The following is a 16,365-nucleotide window of genomic DNA, read 5'->3' as shown; positions in this document are numbered from 1 at the left end:
ACAGTGCTGCCTCCACAGACCCCAGGGCTGCCACCATGGCCCACCCCCACCATACTGACAGTCAAGGTGTGAGCACATAATTTAAACTCTGCTAATACGATGCTTCTGCCCAAGAAATGAATTCAGAGCAAGTGAGGCAAAAACAAGGATTAGTTTAGGATTTATTCCAGTTGTGAAAGCATCTGAAATATGGTGGCAAATAAACGTACCATCTGTGGGGCCCAGAGTCATCATGTTATGATGCCAATAGTGGTCTGAAGTCTTCAGAGAGGGCTGGGATGGCAGCTCAAACTGCCATTCTTTAGGATGGCCAACTGGGTTGCTATCTGCAGCATCTCCTGCAGTCTGTCTGTTTTCTCGATCTCCAGCCGTCCTATATTTATTTGTTCATTTTTTCTTTTTTGAAAAATTTTTATTTATTTATTTTATTTTAGAGGAGAGAAAGGAAAGAAGAGAGAAAGACAGAGAGGGAGAGAGACTGATTTGTTGCTCCACCTATTTATGCATTATGGTTGCTTCTTATATGTGCCCTGACCTGGGATCAAACCCGAAACCTTGCCGTATTGGTATGACACTCTAACCGACTGAGCTAGCCAGTCAGGGGCTATTTGTTCATATTTTCTGTTTAATTTAGCCATAGTTAGATTCTGTTGTTTGCAATACAGAGCGAAAACTGGGACTTCATGCCTAATCTCTTTACATCTAAATTATTTATCTTCCTACTTATCCCTACATAGTGGCCCATAAAATAGATCTAAATTAGTCTTTTTTACAGAAAATACGTGTAAATAGGATCCGAAAGAAAGGTGTGATCTATTCCTCTTTCCAGGTAATGTCTTCTTTGGCTAGGGAACATGCATTGGAGGCTGGTCACAGGAGTTCTAGAGTTAAAGAAGATACAAGACCTCCAGAACATCTTTGTGCTGTGAATATCCGCACAGTAGGTCCACATTCTTCGCTTCCTTTTCTGATGCTCCCTTCCTTTTAGGCCATGCCTACTTATCTCCCCTATCCTTAATCCAGCTATTTTTTTACAGCACTTTTTTTTTGACAGTTGTACATTTCTAAGTACTTAAAATGGCAAGATAAGGAAGTATCCTCAGACCTCCTAACTAGATCTGGGTCCTATTCAAATCCAGTTCTCTTTAGACAGGTTTTCTACTCAGAAGTTCTAATAGCTGCTTTCTTCAACTCACAATGTTAGTTAAAGGTCCCAAATTCCTTGGCAACAGAAGCACTTCTGAGGCCAAGGGATCTCATTCTTGTTTAAAGAGGCTGGGTTGTCATTTAACTTTTGTTTTCACATCATCAACATGAAGACTCTTGGTTATGCGCGTTAGCCAAGTGATCTGCAGACAGAAGCATCTTGATAATGCTTTCAGGCTGTGTTAAAGGGTGTCAGATTAGACCTGACCCCAAAAATAAGAATGTACATAATTCGGAGGCCCCTCTCAACCTACACCACCAGGACAGGGAAGTTTGCCAACAATGGTTTCCAAATTTGAAGGCACAGCTGGAGCCTTTCCGGGATTTGCTGGAAGCATTAGTGAAATTAGTTTCAGTGGGATCTGTCACCAGATAAAGTTCAAGGATGGTTCTTGTAAGTAACTGGACACACAGAAGTCATGATCTCTTGTTCAAAAGCTTGCTAAAGAACCTTTTAAGAAACTGACCCCAAGTTTTCTGGAAGTGGCAAGTATCTAACTCTGGACAGTAATGAATCACTTCCCTGACCTTGTCTCTGCCCCAGGCTTTGACGTAGGGCACTGACTTTGAGTTTCGCTTTTTGTTTTTTCCTGAACTGGGATGATAACTTGTTATCTTGCTTAACTGCATTAGAATGTGTCACAGTATAACCTTGTAGCAAATTTTAAATTTAAAGTTGGGAGAAGGACTTGGACACCTCTACTATGTATAAAATGCTACTGGTTCATATAAAAATAAATAACATGTGGTGTGTGCCTCTAAGGACATTACAATCTACTGGGGGAAACTTGTATGTAAATGGCTGATTATGATACCAGGCGAAGTGAAATAGGAATTCACAATAGGACAAGCTCATCCATGGTAACAGAGGTAATGGAGCAAGTAATTCTAACTGAAAGGGAATCAGAGGCTCCTTTGCAAAGGTGGTGGCGTTTGAGAAAGTGTTGAATAATTATGATCTCAGTGGGGCAGTGGAGAAGAAAAGGCCTTTCACTGCTGGAATAGAATGGGTGGGGCACAGAGGCTTGATTCAAGAGCTGGTTTGCTTTCTTTTGTTTTAATCTAGCACATGCAAGACACTATGATAGGCTCTGGGAGAGATGGGAAGAGGAAGAACACATTTCCTTTCCTTTTCTCCTATAGGTTATATTATATTTTGAAAGAAAGGTCATTCCCATAAAAGTATATTTAAAAAGTTCATCAGTAACATGTAGATGTCTGGAACAACGTAACTAACTGGCAAGTCCTTTAAAAATCTACATCGTGCATGAGACTAGAAAGAATCCACTATTGCTAGAGGGAGTAAGGAAAAGGTTCTAGAGGACATGGAATATAAGTTGTTTTTTTAAAGATGGTTAAAATTTGATGTGAGAAATAAGGGGTAAAGATATGCAAAATGCTAGGTAAAGCATGGACAAGACCAAATTCAGAAATGATCTTGGCATGTCCATGTGACTGTGAAAGAATCAACTTAGATGGAGTAGAAGGTTCCTTTGGCTCACTCGAGGGAAAGACAGAAATGCCCATTTAGGTGAACTGAAATGCCTACAAAGTTCAGGCAGGTAAATTAAATAAGTGCAGCAGGCTGGGCATCTATTGAGAGGGAGCAGAAGGCTGTGGCTCAGGCTAAACGAAAAGGAAGACAACAGTAAGCTCCAGCCAGTTCTACAGTGAACTCTGCCCTAGTGTTGCCAGCCTTGCCCATTTGTTACAATAGGCCACTCATCTGGATTTTTAGGGGTGTGTGTGTGTGTGTGTGTGTGTGTAAATTTAATTCTTATGATGAAACATGAAATTATGATGGTCAAAACTAGATACATAAAAATTATTTGAGTCACACTGAATCATGTCTAGTATGTGAACCACGAATTTTCAACCTCTGTTGGACTGTAGAGCAAAGACTGCTAGAATTAAACCTTTAATGTTTTATCCTATAACTGTGTGAGGTTATAGAATAGAGATGCAACATAAAGTAAAATATTTTAGTCAGGCTATAAAATTCAGAATATCTGTATGTAAAAAATAATGAAAGTGAATTGATTGGGATTATTGACGGTTACAGTTTTAAAAATGATTTTTAAATAAAATTCAGCTTCGCATTCTATTATCTGATGTTTAAACTGGTTGCAAGAAAAATTCACAACAAACTTTTGAAAATATGTGTTGGCTCTAAATTCTTTTCAACTGTCTCATTTGCCTTTAAGCAGAAAAATTACAACTATATGACTCTTCTCTCTTCTGATAGGGAGAGGATTCTGGGTACATACTTTCCAGATGGACCTAAATGAGCACTTGATGAATGACCTTTTATTTGCCACAGCTACCAGCTGCCAATGGTGGATGCCACCAGGATGTCTTGGTCAGGTTCATTTTTGTGCCTGTTCTGTTTTGGTCCATGAGCCTGGCTGACATTGAAACCAGGTGGAATTTGAAGGTTTGCAACAGATGCTTTTGAGCTTGCTAAATTCTGAATTTGATAGAGTCCATAAATCACACACAAAAAATACTATGTTAGTCCACTATTGGTTTAGGTTTTTCCCCAACCTAATGACAAAAAACCTGAAATTAGTATTAAGAATACAACTTCTGGGGTGGTGTGGGGGAGGGGATGGAGATTACAGCTTCTAAGCCTTGACACTGCAATCCAGAAGGTTCGTTATGTAACAAAAAAAGCCAATATATTTTCTCTCCCCTATTAGGAATTCCTTACAGGTGGGGGAGCTTAGTAACAGAAGAATTGAGTGGAATAAAGAATTTCACATGAAAGTTACAATATTATGCTTACGTCTGAATGAAATGCAGCATTCCAGGTGTTGCCTGCATTTCACTTAAAGCCAACCACTAGGACTGATGAACAATAAAAATTCCTGAGATGTAACAGGGCAACTCTGCTTCCTGATGCTGAGAAAACTCTTAGAAGATTATCAAATTTTGAAGAGGTGCTAATGAGCCACCAAGTCTGAGTAAAATCAAAGGTGCAATATTCCAAAAATGTTCTTTGTGGTTTAGATAAGTATGGCTTAGGTTTCATCATTCATGACAGTACTTTTCAACAAATTTTGCAAAGATAAGGAGGTCTCAGTAGTAAAGACAATTCACAATAGCTCCTTATTAAGTTCTTTTCAGAAAGCTGGGTTAAGATGTTAACACCCGAGAATTGGATAAAAGAAAAACGATCCACCATATATGGACCATTCGGTTGCTAAAATGTGAACTACGAAGGCTTCAAAACATAAAACACGACATTTTAATTACTTAATTTGATGCTTATTTATAAATAATAAGTCCAGGTTATAAGCAGATGTGAACAAAGATGAACATCTCCTGTTCCTTAATTGTGGAGCGCAGAATAGTTAGAAGCATGTTTCCTACACAACATCTCTATGGGAAAGGAAAATGCTCACACCCCGCAGCTTTGTTTAAGATCAAACTGATCTAATTAGCATTTTCATCTAATTTATTGCTCAGAATTCCCTTTAGCGGGGTATGCTTTTGATAAATTTCAAGGGAAGCTGTTTGGAGAAAAGCTGGAATCAGACACATAAAACAAAAACGAGACGCTTTCTTCAAAAATAAGCCAAAAATTATCGGAAAACTAAAATGACAAAATTGGAAAGTCATAAACTTCATTGTTATATTAATAAAAAGATGTGACTTCTATGGCATAAGCCAGGATTATTCCATATTTATTATATTTTTGGAACAGGACATAATTTACCAGGAGAATTTTCACTGAAGTTACATACAGGTAATCAGAGGGAAAGGAACTTCTGTCTCTTCTGGCTGAACAATAAGGTGGCCATATTGGTTAGTTATTTTGTAAGGTCATTGTAAATCACAGAGACATCGACAGGCTTGTAATTAAATGTATAAATAATTTTCTGATTTCAGATCATAAGAATTGATTTTGAAGACAGTGTTCTCACAACACACTTCACATTCTGGACACCTTAGGATTTTGCTTGCACTTCTTTGCCTGTGGCAGAGATGGACTCAATCCCATGAAGAATGAAGCTATGTACTTGGTACTTCATACCAACACTGTGACTATAAGGCTGTGTTCACAAGATGTTACTAATAAGATTATAAACTGAGACAGAGGCAGGATACATGTGAAATCCTGGAAGACTTCACTTCACTGACTTAATTCCCTACAAGAAATTTTCATTTGGTTCAAAAGAGAACCCCTGATGCATTCATTCTTCTTTTACTTACAATTCCTTTCTCAGGAGGTGGAAAAAAATCAGGTAATTCTATATGTGATTTTGACCAAGAAAGAACCTGTTAAATTTAGTTTCTGGAAGAGATGCTGAAGTTCCATAACACACTCATCTCCTTAAGCAAGTGAATACCTCATGGCTAAAGCAATTACCCTCTGCTGTATTTCCAACACTAGTGTCTTGTGTGGGGTTGGTATAGAAATATAATATCAAGCATTTCAGATGTACCTCCTTCATCTTTCCTTAGCATATCTTCAGTGTTTATTATTTTAGAAATATTTTTTGAAAGATAATGAGAAAACTATGTGCCAAGATTCATTAATAATTTTCTGCATCAACATGCAAGGAAAAGACTAACACTAATCAGTGCTCCACAAACTTGCTAAGCTTACTTTGTGGTATACCTCTTCAGAACTAGTCCCTAGTCAGGGTTATTCAGCTGTTGATATGTGTCCCCTAGTTCATTAATTTCAAGGTGCATCTTCCTCCCCAGCCCCCACCTTCTCCAAAATTACCCATCCTCACCCCTCTTACCCCTTTTACTACACAATGTAGCTACTGTCCAAATTTAATAGGCCCTATGCATATCATACAGAACAATTTGCTAGGTAGGATGGATGATTTAAGTATGGAATCCTAAGTATTTTCGGAATCGTGGGCACCGATACCCTAGAGTTAAGAGGTAATAAGAAAAATTCAACATGGGGATTTCGCGAATTAGAAGGGGTCTTCACAGGAGAAAGTTCTGCCATGATGACTTACAAAAATAGTTAACTGTCCTCATTCCAATCACATCCATTGTTTCTGAATCCATATGAATCCAAATGCTTCCCTAAGTTTCTTAGAGAAATGATAACAGTAGTGTTAAAACTAAAAATGCCATTTTACTGAGTGATTCAAGAACTAAGCATTGACTAGCTGATTTTAGAAACTGAGTGCTGCAACCCAAACAAAATCCTGATTCCATATTTCTTAAGTAATCAAAGAAGATTATGTGAAAAAAATAAAGTGTTGTTTTGCAAACACTGCAAAAAGAAGATAGAGAGCATTTCTCTGGAAACATAGGACAAGTTTGCTCTGTTTGAGTGAAATAAACAAAAATCTGGGGGTACCAAAGAGACAGCTAAATGAGGGCTTGAAAACAATTATAAACGTATCACATCTGGCCTAATTATATCTCCTAATAGCTCTGGTATTAATAAACATTCATCAGTGGCTAAGGCCTGTTCTTTTCCCCAGTAAATATATTTTCAGACATATTTTCTCAGACATAATTTTCAAAGCACATAGCCACAGGATGCAAGCACCTATCAGATAGTAGAGCGATATATTTCAAAACAACCAACACAGGCTGAAACTTTTCATATGCATGAATAATTGGTAGCTATGTGGATTCAAGTATCAGGAACAGTGCAGCTGTTATTGTGGACTGCGACTTACCAGTGCTTGTAAGGAAATGAACGTTTCTCATCACACCTTCTGTGTAAGTGCCTGGCTCGTAACTGTCCATTTCCCCTGTGACAATGTGAGCAACTCTGGCTGCCCGTCCTCTGATAGCACCGGCAGCTCGGTCCAAATTATCAGCATCCTGGTCTCTTAAGGCGATGATACATTTGTTGACATCTTCTAAGATATGGCTCTCTGTAAGTAAACAGATCAAATTAATTTTGTCAGGAAATCCATAATGTTATAATTTATGTTAACTTCTGACTTCAGATGTAATGCATGTTGAGAAAAGAGGACACTGATAACTGGGAAGGAAACATACAGACATAACTTTGCTCATATCTCTTTAACAGCAAAATTTGTAAAAAATAGAATTTTACATTTTTATCAGCAATTTTTATAGATTATATATTATTTTAGACTCTAGTTCTAGTAGATTAGATTTTAGACTTGAGTGATTTATAGGTGGAAATTAAGGAGTTTCTATATTAAAACAAAAATAAAATATATAATAATAGAATACTTAATTCTGATTAAAGGAACACTATACAGATTACAAAACCCTTTAAAAATATCACCTGTTCTAAATCTATAGCAAAATAAAACTATGGAGTTCCATTCAACTAATGATCATTGATGTACAATGAAATTTAACATAATCACAGAAATCTTATAAATTATTATATAAGAAAATGTGAACTATGTTAATTTTTATATTTTAAAGCAGTAACCTCACTAAGTTTATAAAAACACTTAAGTAAAAAGTGGCTTTCAAAAGACTGACTTGAGGCAAATGAATCCCTGATATAGTTGCCCACCCTGAAGAATATCTCCTGACCTAAATGCTCCTTTTCTCTTTGCATGATTAGAGCATGAAAACCAACTGTTCCCTTTTTCTATAAAGTGATTAATACTCCCAGATAAAACTAATGAGAGGAGTTGAGCAAATACGTGGAATATCATCAAGCATGGGCAATCTTTCTAAGAAATTCTAAGAATATGACAAGAATCAGTGTTAGGCTCCTGGCATTTCAGATGAACACCCACTCAGAATCCTTAAGGACTCTTATCCAAAACAAAGTGTGGCCTTAGCTGGTTTGCCCAGTGGTTAGAGCACCAGCCTGTAGAATAAAGGGCCGCAGGTTCAATTCCAGGTCAAGGGCATGTACCTCTGCGGCAGGCTTGATCCCAAGCCCTGGTCTGGGCTTGTGTGGGAGTTTGTGTGGGAGGCAACCAACGGATGTGTCTCTCTCACATTGATGTTTCTCTCTCCCTTTCCCTTCCACTCTCTCTAAAAAATCAAGGGGAAAAATAACCTTGGGAGAGGATTAATAACAACAACAACAAAAAACATACTAGAAAACAAATACAACAGAAAGGTCTTACTGATTTCAGAACATATTTTTAACTTTTCCCTTTACCCCCACTCTCTGTATGTGCTGACTGCCTGCAGGTAAGCTACACAGGCCAGGCATTCACAAAGCTGTTTCTTTGCAGAGTCACACCTTCCTCTTAACGAGTAGAGCATAAAATCCAAACACCCAAAGAATACGGTCCCTGGTGACCTTCTTAGACTGGAAGTCTATCATTCCACTCTAAGCTGCTTATGCTTCAGTTATATTTATTTTATGATTTCCCCAATCCACCATGTTCTTCCAGGCCTCCGTTTCTGTGGGAATATTAGAACCTTGACCTAGACTGTTCTTTTGCTTTCCTGGACTTAATTTCAGCATGTGTGTGTGTGTATGGTAGTGGTGGTGGTGGTGGGACTTCCCAACACCAACAAGCAATTCTCTGGACACCAGCTGGGTGTCCTACAATTCGATTCAATTCTGGCACTCTCTACCAGAGATAGCATCAGATTCCTCCACTTTTCACTTCAGACACCAGTACCAAGCCTGTTGTTACCTATACTTCTGACTGTCTAACTATAAATCAGAGGTTCCCATCACTCCTTCCTTGGGTTTGAGCAATTCATTAAAGCAGCTCACAAAACTCAGAGAAAAATTTTACTTACTAGATTTAACTTCTATAGCTCAGGACCAGCCAGACAAAAGGTAGAAGGACAAGGTACGGAGTTTCCATGCCCTCTCCAGGCACACCACTTTCCCCACACCTCCATGTGTTCGTGGGCACAGAAGCTCTCTGAACCTGGTCTTTTGGTTTTTTTATGGAGGCTTCATTACATAGGCATGATTGAGTCAAGTTCCAGTTCTTCCCCACACCCAGGAGGTCCAGAGGTGGGACTGAAAGTTCCAACCCTCTAATCACTGGTTGGTTCCCCTGGCAACAAGGCCTTGTCCTTAGTCCAAAGTCACAACGTTAACATAAGAAAAGAAACCTTTATGGCTCTCATCACTTAGAAAATTCCAAGGATTTTAGGAGCTCTGTGCCAAAAGTAGGATGAACAACAAATATATATATTTCTTATTATAAATCATAATATCACAACCATAAAATTCCTTTTGGTCTACTTCATCAACTCCTACTATTCTTTCAAAATACTAGTCAAATGTTCCTTCCTCAGAAAATGCATGCTGACCTAGAACAAGACAAGTTTGGTTCCATGTTGTTTGGGATTCCCATGAAACGGTTTATATGTTTTCATTACAGCTTTTTCCCCCCATGTTTTAATGATGTACTAATGAAACTGGCTCTCTAGTAGACTATGAAACATATGGGGGTACAGTAATTTTATCTTATTACTTGAAGTAGACTATCTAGTCCCTAATAAAATACATGACACTTGTTAGGCTAACAAGAATGTCTGTTGAATGAATGAAGTCCTCTTGTAAGACACACCTGAGAACAGTAAATTATTTTGTCTAAACCCTAAATCATGGGTTATGAATATAAGTGCCCTTAACTAGTTAATTTGACCCATATCAAGGACAGCCAGGTCACCTGCATGAAAAAGATTAAACACTGAAAACCTTTGTTATAAATTCACTCTAATTTTAATCGAATTAGTAGCATTCAGTATGAATGTGTCATTAATGCCTATTATAAATCCAGGCAGGATCCCCTCTCAACAGAAAGTGCCTGTTTCATTACCATCCTATTTCTCCTGGAACTGAAGTACAAGTTTAAATGTGGAAGGCATAATAATTGCGAGGTTTTAAAATTTCACACATGTACACTTTAATGACACATTAAGAAGCTGTTATTTCCCAAATATGTTGGTGTCATTGTTTTTTTTATAAATACAACATGCATGTATACAATGAATGCTTAATCTATATTCACTGAAGGTGTTTAATTTTAGATTGCAGAGTGATCTTTGTTCAGTCCTATAAAAGGGAAAAGACATTTAGGGGGGAAAATAATGCTCATTCTTTGAAGATTAATTATCTTATAAACTATGAAATTTCTGTTTGATTAAAGGTGAAATCATAACTGTCACAAACTTTTTTTTTCTGGTGAATTTCGCACGGGAAAAAGTATTCTAAGAATATTCATTAACAATGAATTGAATGTTCACCTCTTGTAGAGGAAAAATTATATACATGCTCAGCAATTTATTTTATTATTTGAAGCAGAGAATGAAAATGTAGCATGGATTGTTTTGGTCTTTTTTGATTGGGCTTATAGAAGTTTCTGAAAAAGGAACTATCAGCAGCCATAGTCTTAATTAATCATGTTGAAGCATTCTATAGACAAGGTCAGATATAGAAATAAAAGTCCTACATGAACATATACAATTTGAAAAAATAATACATGAAATACGTGGTAAGAAGCATATAACCAGACTTTATCATAAGCAGATGTACTGAGAATGTCAGAGATGATAACTAAACAATCTTTTGAATTACTATGATTAAATACAGCACAAAGGTATTAGAAAACGTTTGCCAAGTTTCCATTATTGTGACACTTTCCCATTACTCTGAATGTTTCACAAAATGCCAGCAACAATTATTTGCGCAAAATTCTAAACATAGGGTCAGAAAAAGAAAATTAAAATGTTGGGCACCTCCCACATATGCATAATAACTAAACATTAAACTAATTTCATGAAAACAATTATTTACTTGCTATTTATACTTCAGGTGAATTTAAGTAGCTAAAAGGCCTTCATGATAGCTTGAGTTTTTATGCCTAGTTATATGACCTTAAACCTCTAGGGAAAAATTAAAACACCAAATACCTTGTATAAAATTTCCTATTGGTGCATCTCTTAAGACTTTGCTGATGGACTAAGTTTACCTATTAGACAGACATAGCAAAAATCATTAGGAGCTCTACCTACAATTTACTTTTCTCACTTGGACTCAACAATTACATCATTTTAAAAATGAGGGTTAGCCTGGCCGGGCCTGGCTCAGCGGTTGAGCATTGACCGAGGATCCAGGAGATCACAGTTTGATTCCCGGTCCGGGCACATGCCCGGGTAGTGGGCTGGACCCCCAGTCGGGGGCGTGCAGGAGGCAGCCGATCAATAACAATTCTCTCATTATTGATGTTTCTCTCTCTCTCTCCCTCTCTCTTCCTCTCTGAGGTCAATAAAGATATATTTTATAAAAAAAAAAAAAATAGGGTTAAAAGAAACAAAATGTTATTATAGAACAAGCATATTTACAATGTTATATGCTCTGAAGACCTGATTGAAGATTTGTCTTTATTAATGTTTCAGAGTGGGAGTTAACATTTGATTTGGGGTGAGGGGTGGGAAGTCCTGTTACTACTGGAAATCCTGAAGTGCATTATTTTAAGAGCAAAGAATTGCTGAATTACTGCAATCTCTATCAATCATTTTGTAGCTATCCTGAGATGCAAAGGGTGATTTTTTTTTATGTTGAAAAATATTCATAAACAGGGAGATAAAGAAGCTGATCTTAGAATAAAAGGTACTTCATTTGTTGCAAACATCTCTGAGTAACTCCACCTTCAGTCACTGTAACAAGTATTAGCATGATGAGATTCAGAAATGCATTGAATATTTTTTTCCTATGATTCTTGTCTGAATTCTTTAATTCCCCACATTTAGAGCTATAATTTGCCTCAGGAAAAGTAGAAAACAAACAAAAGTAAGCCAAAACAGAAAGCTAATTTAGTAGGTTTTGACCTCCAAAGCAAAATTTTATAAATCCATAGCCCAGAGAATAGACTGAAAATAGAAGCACATTTTATTTGTGAAATCCAGACTTTGTTGAGAGGTAAAAAAATGTTTCCTTTCAATTTCCAAAGCCAGGCTTTGAATATATCAATGACAAAGCCTGAAGAAGTAGAGTTTATGCTATAATCCATTGAGTGGGGAATAGTACCCAACTGTTCCCTCCCCTGATATCTGCACACCTAAGACTATATTCCAAGGAGAAGGAAAGAATAAGAGAGAAAGGAATGTTTTCCTAAGAGAAGCTTTCTTGTCTTAAAGAGACTAAGTTATAAACCAAAAGAGGCTGTTTCTTAAATTGGCAAGATTAAGATTAGCTGCCCACTGTATATGAGCTCAGAGAGTTAAGATAATTGATTTTTTTTCAATTAAATTTGACAGACAATATTATATTAATTTCAGGTGTACAACATAGTGATTAGATAGTTCTATACCTTTCTAAGTGATCACCCAGATAAGTCTAGTACGCATCTGATATCATACATAGTTCTTATAATTATTGACTATATTCCCTATGCTATACTTTACATCCTGTGACTGTTTTTTTAACTGGCAATTTGTACATCTTAATCCCTTTGTCTTTTTCACCCATCCACACAGTCCCCTTCATCTGGCAACCATCTAGTTAAGCTAACTTAATTATAAGAAAATAAGTTTCTATTTTTGCACACCTGGCTCTATAGCTATAAATTTAATTATTTTTAAAATAATTTATTGATTTCAAGAGAGAGAGTGAAACACCTATTTGTTGTTCCACTTATTTAATATATTCATTGATTGATTCTTGTATGTGCCCTGAGCAGGGATTGAACACATGACCTTAGTATATTGGGTCAATGCTCTAACCAACTGAGCTATTCAACCAAGGCTATAGCTATAAATTTAAAACTCATCACATAGGCAACCACACAAATGTTCAACAAATAAAAACAAGCGTATGCTATTTTTTTATTCTCTTTTGCCAAAATAACATGAAACTAAAACGCAAATGGAATCCACCAGTATATAAGTTAATTTCGTGTATCTACTTAAAGGTGGTAAAAATATGTTTGGCAAAAATTTGATCATGAAGATTGGTCTCCAAATTAATTGATAACCTGCATAAAAATCCAGACAAGTACTATTTTGAGAATAAGAGCATATAAAGCATTTTAAAATTCCTCATCTCTTTTTGACATCCTTAAAACTTGTCCTCTGACTCCTTTCCTGAACCTAAGTAGTACTATGTATTAGAAAAGTGAATGGTGCCAAAGATAAAGCAAAATCTCTGTCTGCAAAGGGCTTATAAGGTAGTAAACAGAAAAAGAAAAATATTTCTTTCATTGTGTTTTATTCTTCCCAAAAGACAATAGTAAAAATTATCATAATTTTATCATTTTAATGAAGTTTTATTAACTTCTCAGAAGTTTGCAGTTTCTCTGCAATATAAGCTGCTTATTCTTCATTAGACTTTAACCAGCTCAAACTTAGCTGACCTACTTATGACAATAATCCAAAGAAAAATAAGGTTCACGATTTCTATTCCCAAGCTAGTTCTTTACCAACCATATTTATAGGAACTCTGTAGTACTTATGCAGATTCAGATCTATAGAAATAAAAGCTATAAAAAGGCAGTCACCAAAGCCTTCATATTTCTTTTAGTATGCCTTATATAAGCTCTAATAACAGTTTCTTCAGTGAAATAGTTAAGAAATTTATAAAAAGCTTGGAAATAGACAAAAGGTATATTGCTTATCTTTTGCGTGTGCTGCTGGGCAGATATTGCGAAGCAGGCCTACCTGGTAGGTTATCTAATTCTCCAGGGGTGTGCATCTTTGTCCCACTTGCTATTTACTTCTGGTTAGAATATTTTACAATTCTATATGGGTAGATACTCATTTTTTAAAAACTGATAGCCTGTAAGTGAGTCTTATCAGATAGTAATGCAAATGAATTTTTATACGGTAGAGATGGAATAATTTTTGTAGAAAAGATCATTTCAAAGGTCACATTTTTATTGTTCTGTAGGGCATTTATGTTTTGTTTCTAAATTAGAAATTTTATTTAACCATTCTTTCTTTATCAGTTCTCCTTAACAAGCATTATTTTGGTGGCTCTTAACAATGAATTTTTGACAGGTACTCACTTTAAATTTCTAAGGCATGCTTTTACCTTGGAAAATTATTCTTTGATTGTGTACTTTGACTTAGAAGCTACTAATATCCCAAGTATTTTTTTCTAGCCAGGTGAAAAAAGTGTAAAGCAAAAATTACATGTGGAATCATAGACCTACTTGTAAAATGCAAAACTATTAAGCTCCTAGGATACAATTTTAATAACCTTGGATTTGAAAGTGACTTTCTAAATACAACACTGAAAGCATAAATAATGAAAGAAAAAAAACTGAAAAATAGGACTTCATCAAAAAACAAACAAACAAAACTGCTCTGTGAAAGACACTGTCAAGAAAATGAAAAGACAAGCAACAGACCTGGAAAAAAATATTTGCAAAACATACATCTAATAAAGGACTGGTATCCAAAATATACCCCTCAAAAAAAAATCTTAAAACTCAACAATAAGAAAACAATAAACTCAATTAATATAAGCAAAAGATCTGAGTAGAAACATCAACAAAGAAGATATATAGATATGTGATGTTTAGTACAAAAATATATTTGTAGGCTTAAAATTTTTCTAAATTTTATAAAAGTTGTACAAAAGATTATCTGTACTATCATGTAGCTGAATGTATTAAAAGCTTTTACATTAACTGGGCATGATATCAACTATGCATATTTAGAAAGATAGTTTAAATTCCACAAAGTTCACAAGACCAGTGCTCTAGTTAATATTCTAGATCTAAATGGAGCTGTCATTAACCAAAGGAACCCTAAGCATTCTAGAGATGTCACTAGAGAGATAGCCATAGAAGAAGAAATTAACAAAGTTTAATGCCTCAGCTATTTAGCTATTCTGGTGAATGAGCTAGTCTAGGGCAACAGAACATTTTATGCTCTCCTTATCTTGACAAAATAAACAGAAAGAGTAAACCAAACCTAGTCATTCTCATTCAGCCCTTTCCATTGACTTCTCTTTGACTGAGCTTTTACATGTTAATTGTCTCATTGTTTCCTCTCCCATAGACCAAGAACCTATTAACATCTAATACCAAAGCCCTGGGTTAAAAAAAAAAATAGCTTTGAGGATATTACCAGACTGAACATCAGGACTGTCAGCGGGAACAGACAGTAGTGAGCAATTCTCCCATATTATGCAATAAAACCATTCAGTTCCGCACACTGGATGCTAATGTTGGATGCCTCTCTCGCCGAATACTCTTGTAAAAAATAGTCAGGATTCATTTGGGTGCTATTCCTTGTTTATGGTTGAAAATACAGAACAACTTGAGCGTTGAATTATAAAATTTGTACTTTTGGGCACAGGGATAAGAAAATCCTGGCACTATTTTAAGTGACTTCTTGAGGTATATGACACATATAGTAGAACAGAAACTCCAAACAATAAAGTGCATACAATTATACATGGACAGATAAAATTAGGAACAAATGAGTAGTTTATAACCTTGCAAATTTTATTTATTTATTTATTTCCCCAGAACATCCAGTATGCAGTTCAATTATTTCAATTACCTTCTAAAATACAGTATCACTCCACATGAAAATAAAAGGCTAACAATTAAAAAGGAAGGACAAGACTGTTATTAGATGACAGATAGATAGATAGATAGATAGATAGATAGATAGATAGATAGATAGATAGATGCCTTAGGAAAGTTCACTTCCCCAGTCAATGAATTTATTTTAAACTCAGTCATATTGTCCTTTTGTTGAAATTCATATTTCTCTTACATTTTGTTCTTAGGCGCAAAAAATTTCGGAGTAGCCCCTCTCCATTAGATGAATTCTCTTTCTCTGTCTCATTAGTGATACTTTCAAGAAATCTATTAAAATCTGGAATTTGCCACACAAGTAACAAAGAGGTCTATGAGGTTAGAAGCAAATTCAACGTGTGATTTCTGATTCCCAAATCAATGTCATTCACAAAATATGGATCGACATGATTGTTTCTAACAATATGGAAGTCCCTACAAAACTATATGTAATTAGATAGCAAATTACAAGGACAAATAAAATATAAAGAGATTAACCAAAGAACTTACATGCATATATGCATAACCCATGTACACAGACACTAGTGCAGTGAAGGCCTGGAGAGGGGGTGGAGGTAAGGTGGAAGGGGTCAGTGGTGAAGGGAGGGTTGGGAAGGGGAACATCGGTAATACTTCCAACAATAAAGATAACTCTTTTTTAAAGTGAGGGGTAAAAGACACTGCTTAAAATATATAGGTACCATCCTTCCAGGAAACTCAATATACT

General features: G+C 35.9%; 1 protein-coding gene across 2 annotated transcripts in view; it reads right to left on the bottom strand.

Annotated features, from left to right (window-relative positions):
• Positions 1 to 16,365, bottom strand: part of CTNNA3 (catenin alpha 3) — a 1,199,527-nt gene that overhangs the window by 282,257 nt on the left and 900,905 nt on the right. For both annotated transcript variants that reach the window (XM_081158218.1, XM_081158219.1), the window contains exon 12: positions 6,867 to 7,067. In XM_081158218.1, coding sequence (XP_081014344.1) covers positions 6,867 to 7,067 — 201 coding nt within the window. The remainder of the gene's footprint in view (positions 1 to 6,866; positions 7,068 to 16,365) is intronic.

This window comes from Miniopterus schreibersii (genome assembly GCF_964146895.1).
Source record: "Miniopterus schreibersii genome assembly, chromosome: 14".
Taxonomy (NCBI): Eukaryota; Metazoa; Chordata; class Mammalia; order Chiroptera; family Miniopteridae; genus Miniopterus; species Miniopterus schreibersii.
The sequence above is the reverse complement of the archived record's forward strand: the minus strand, read 5'-3'. Positions and strand labels throughout refer to the sequence as shown.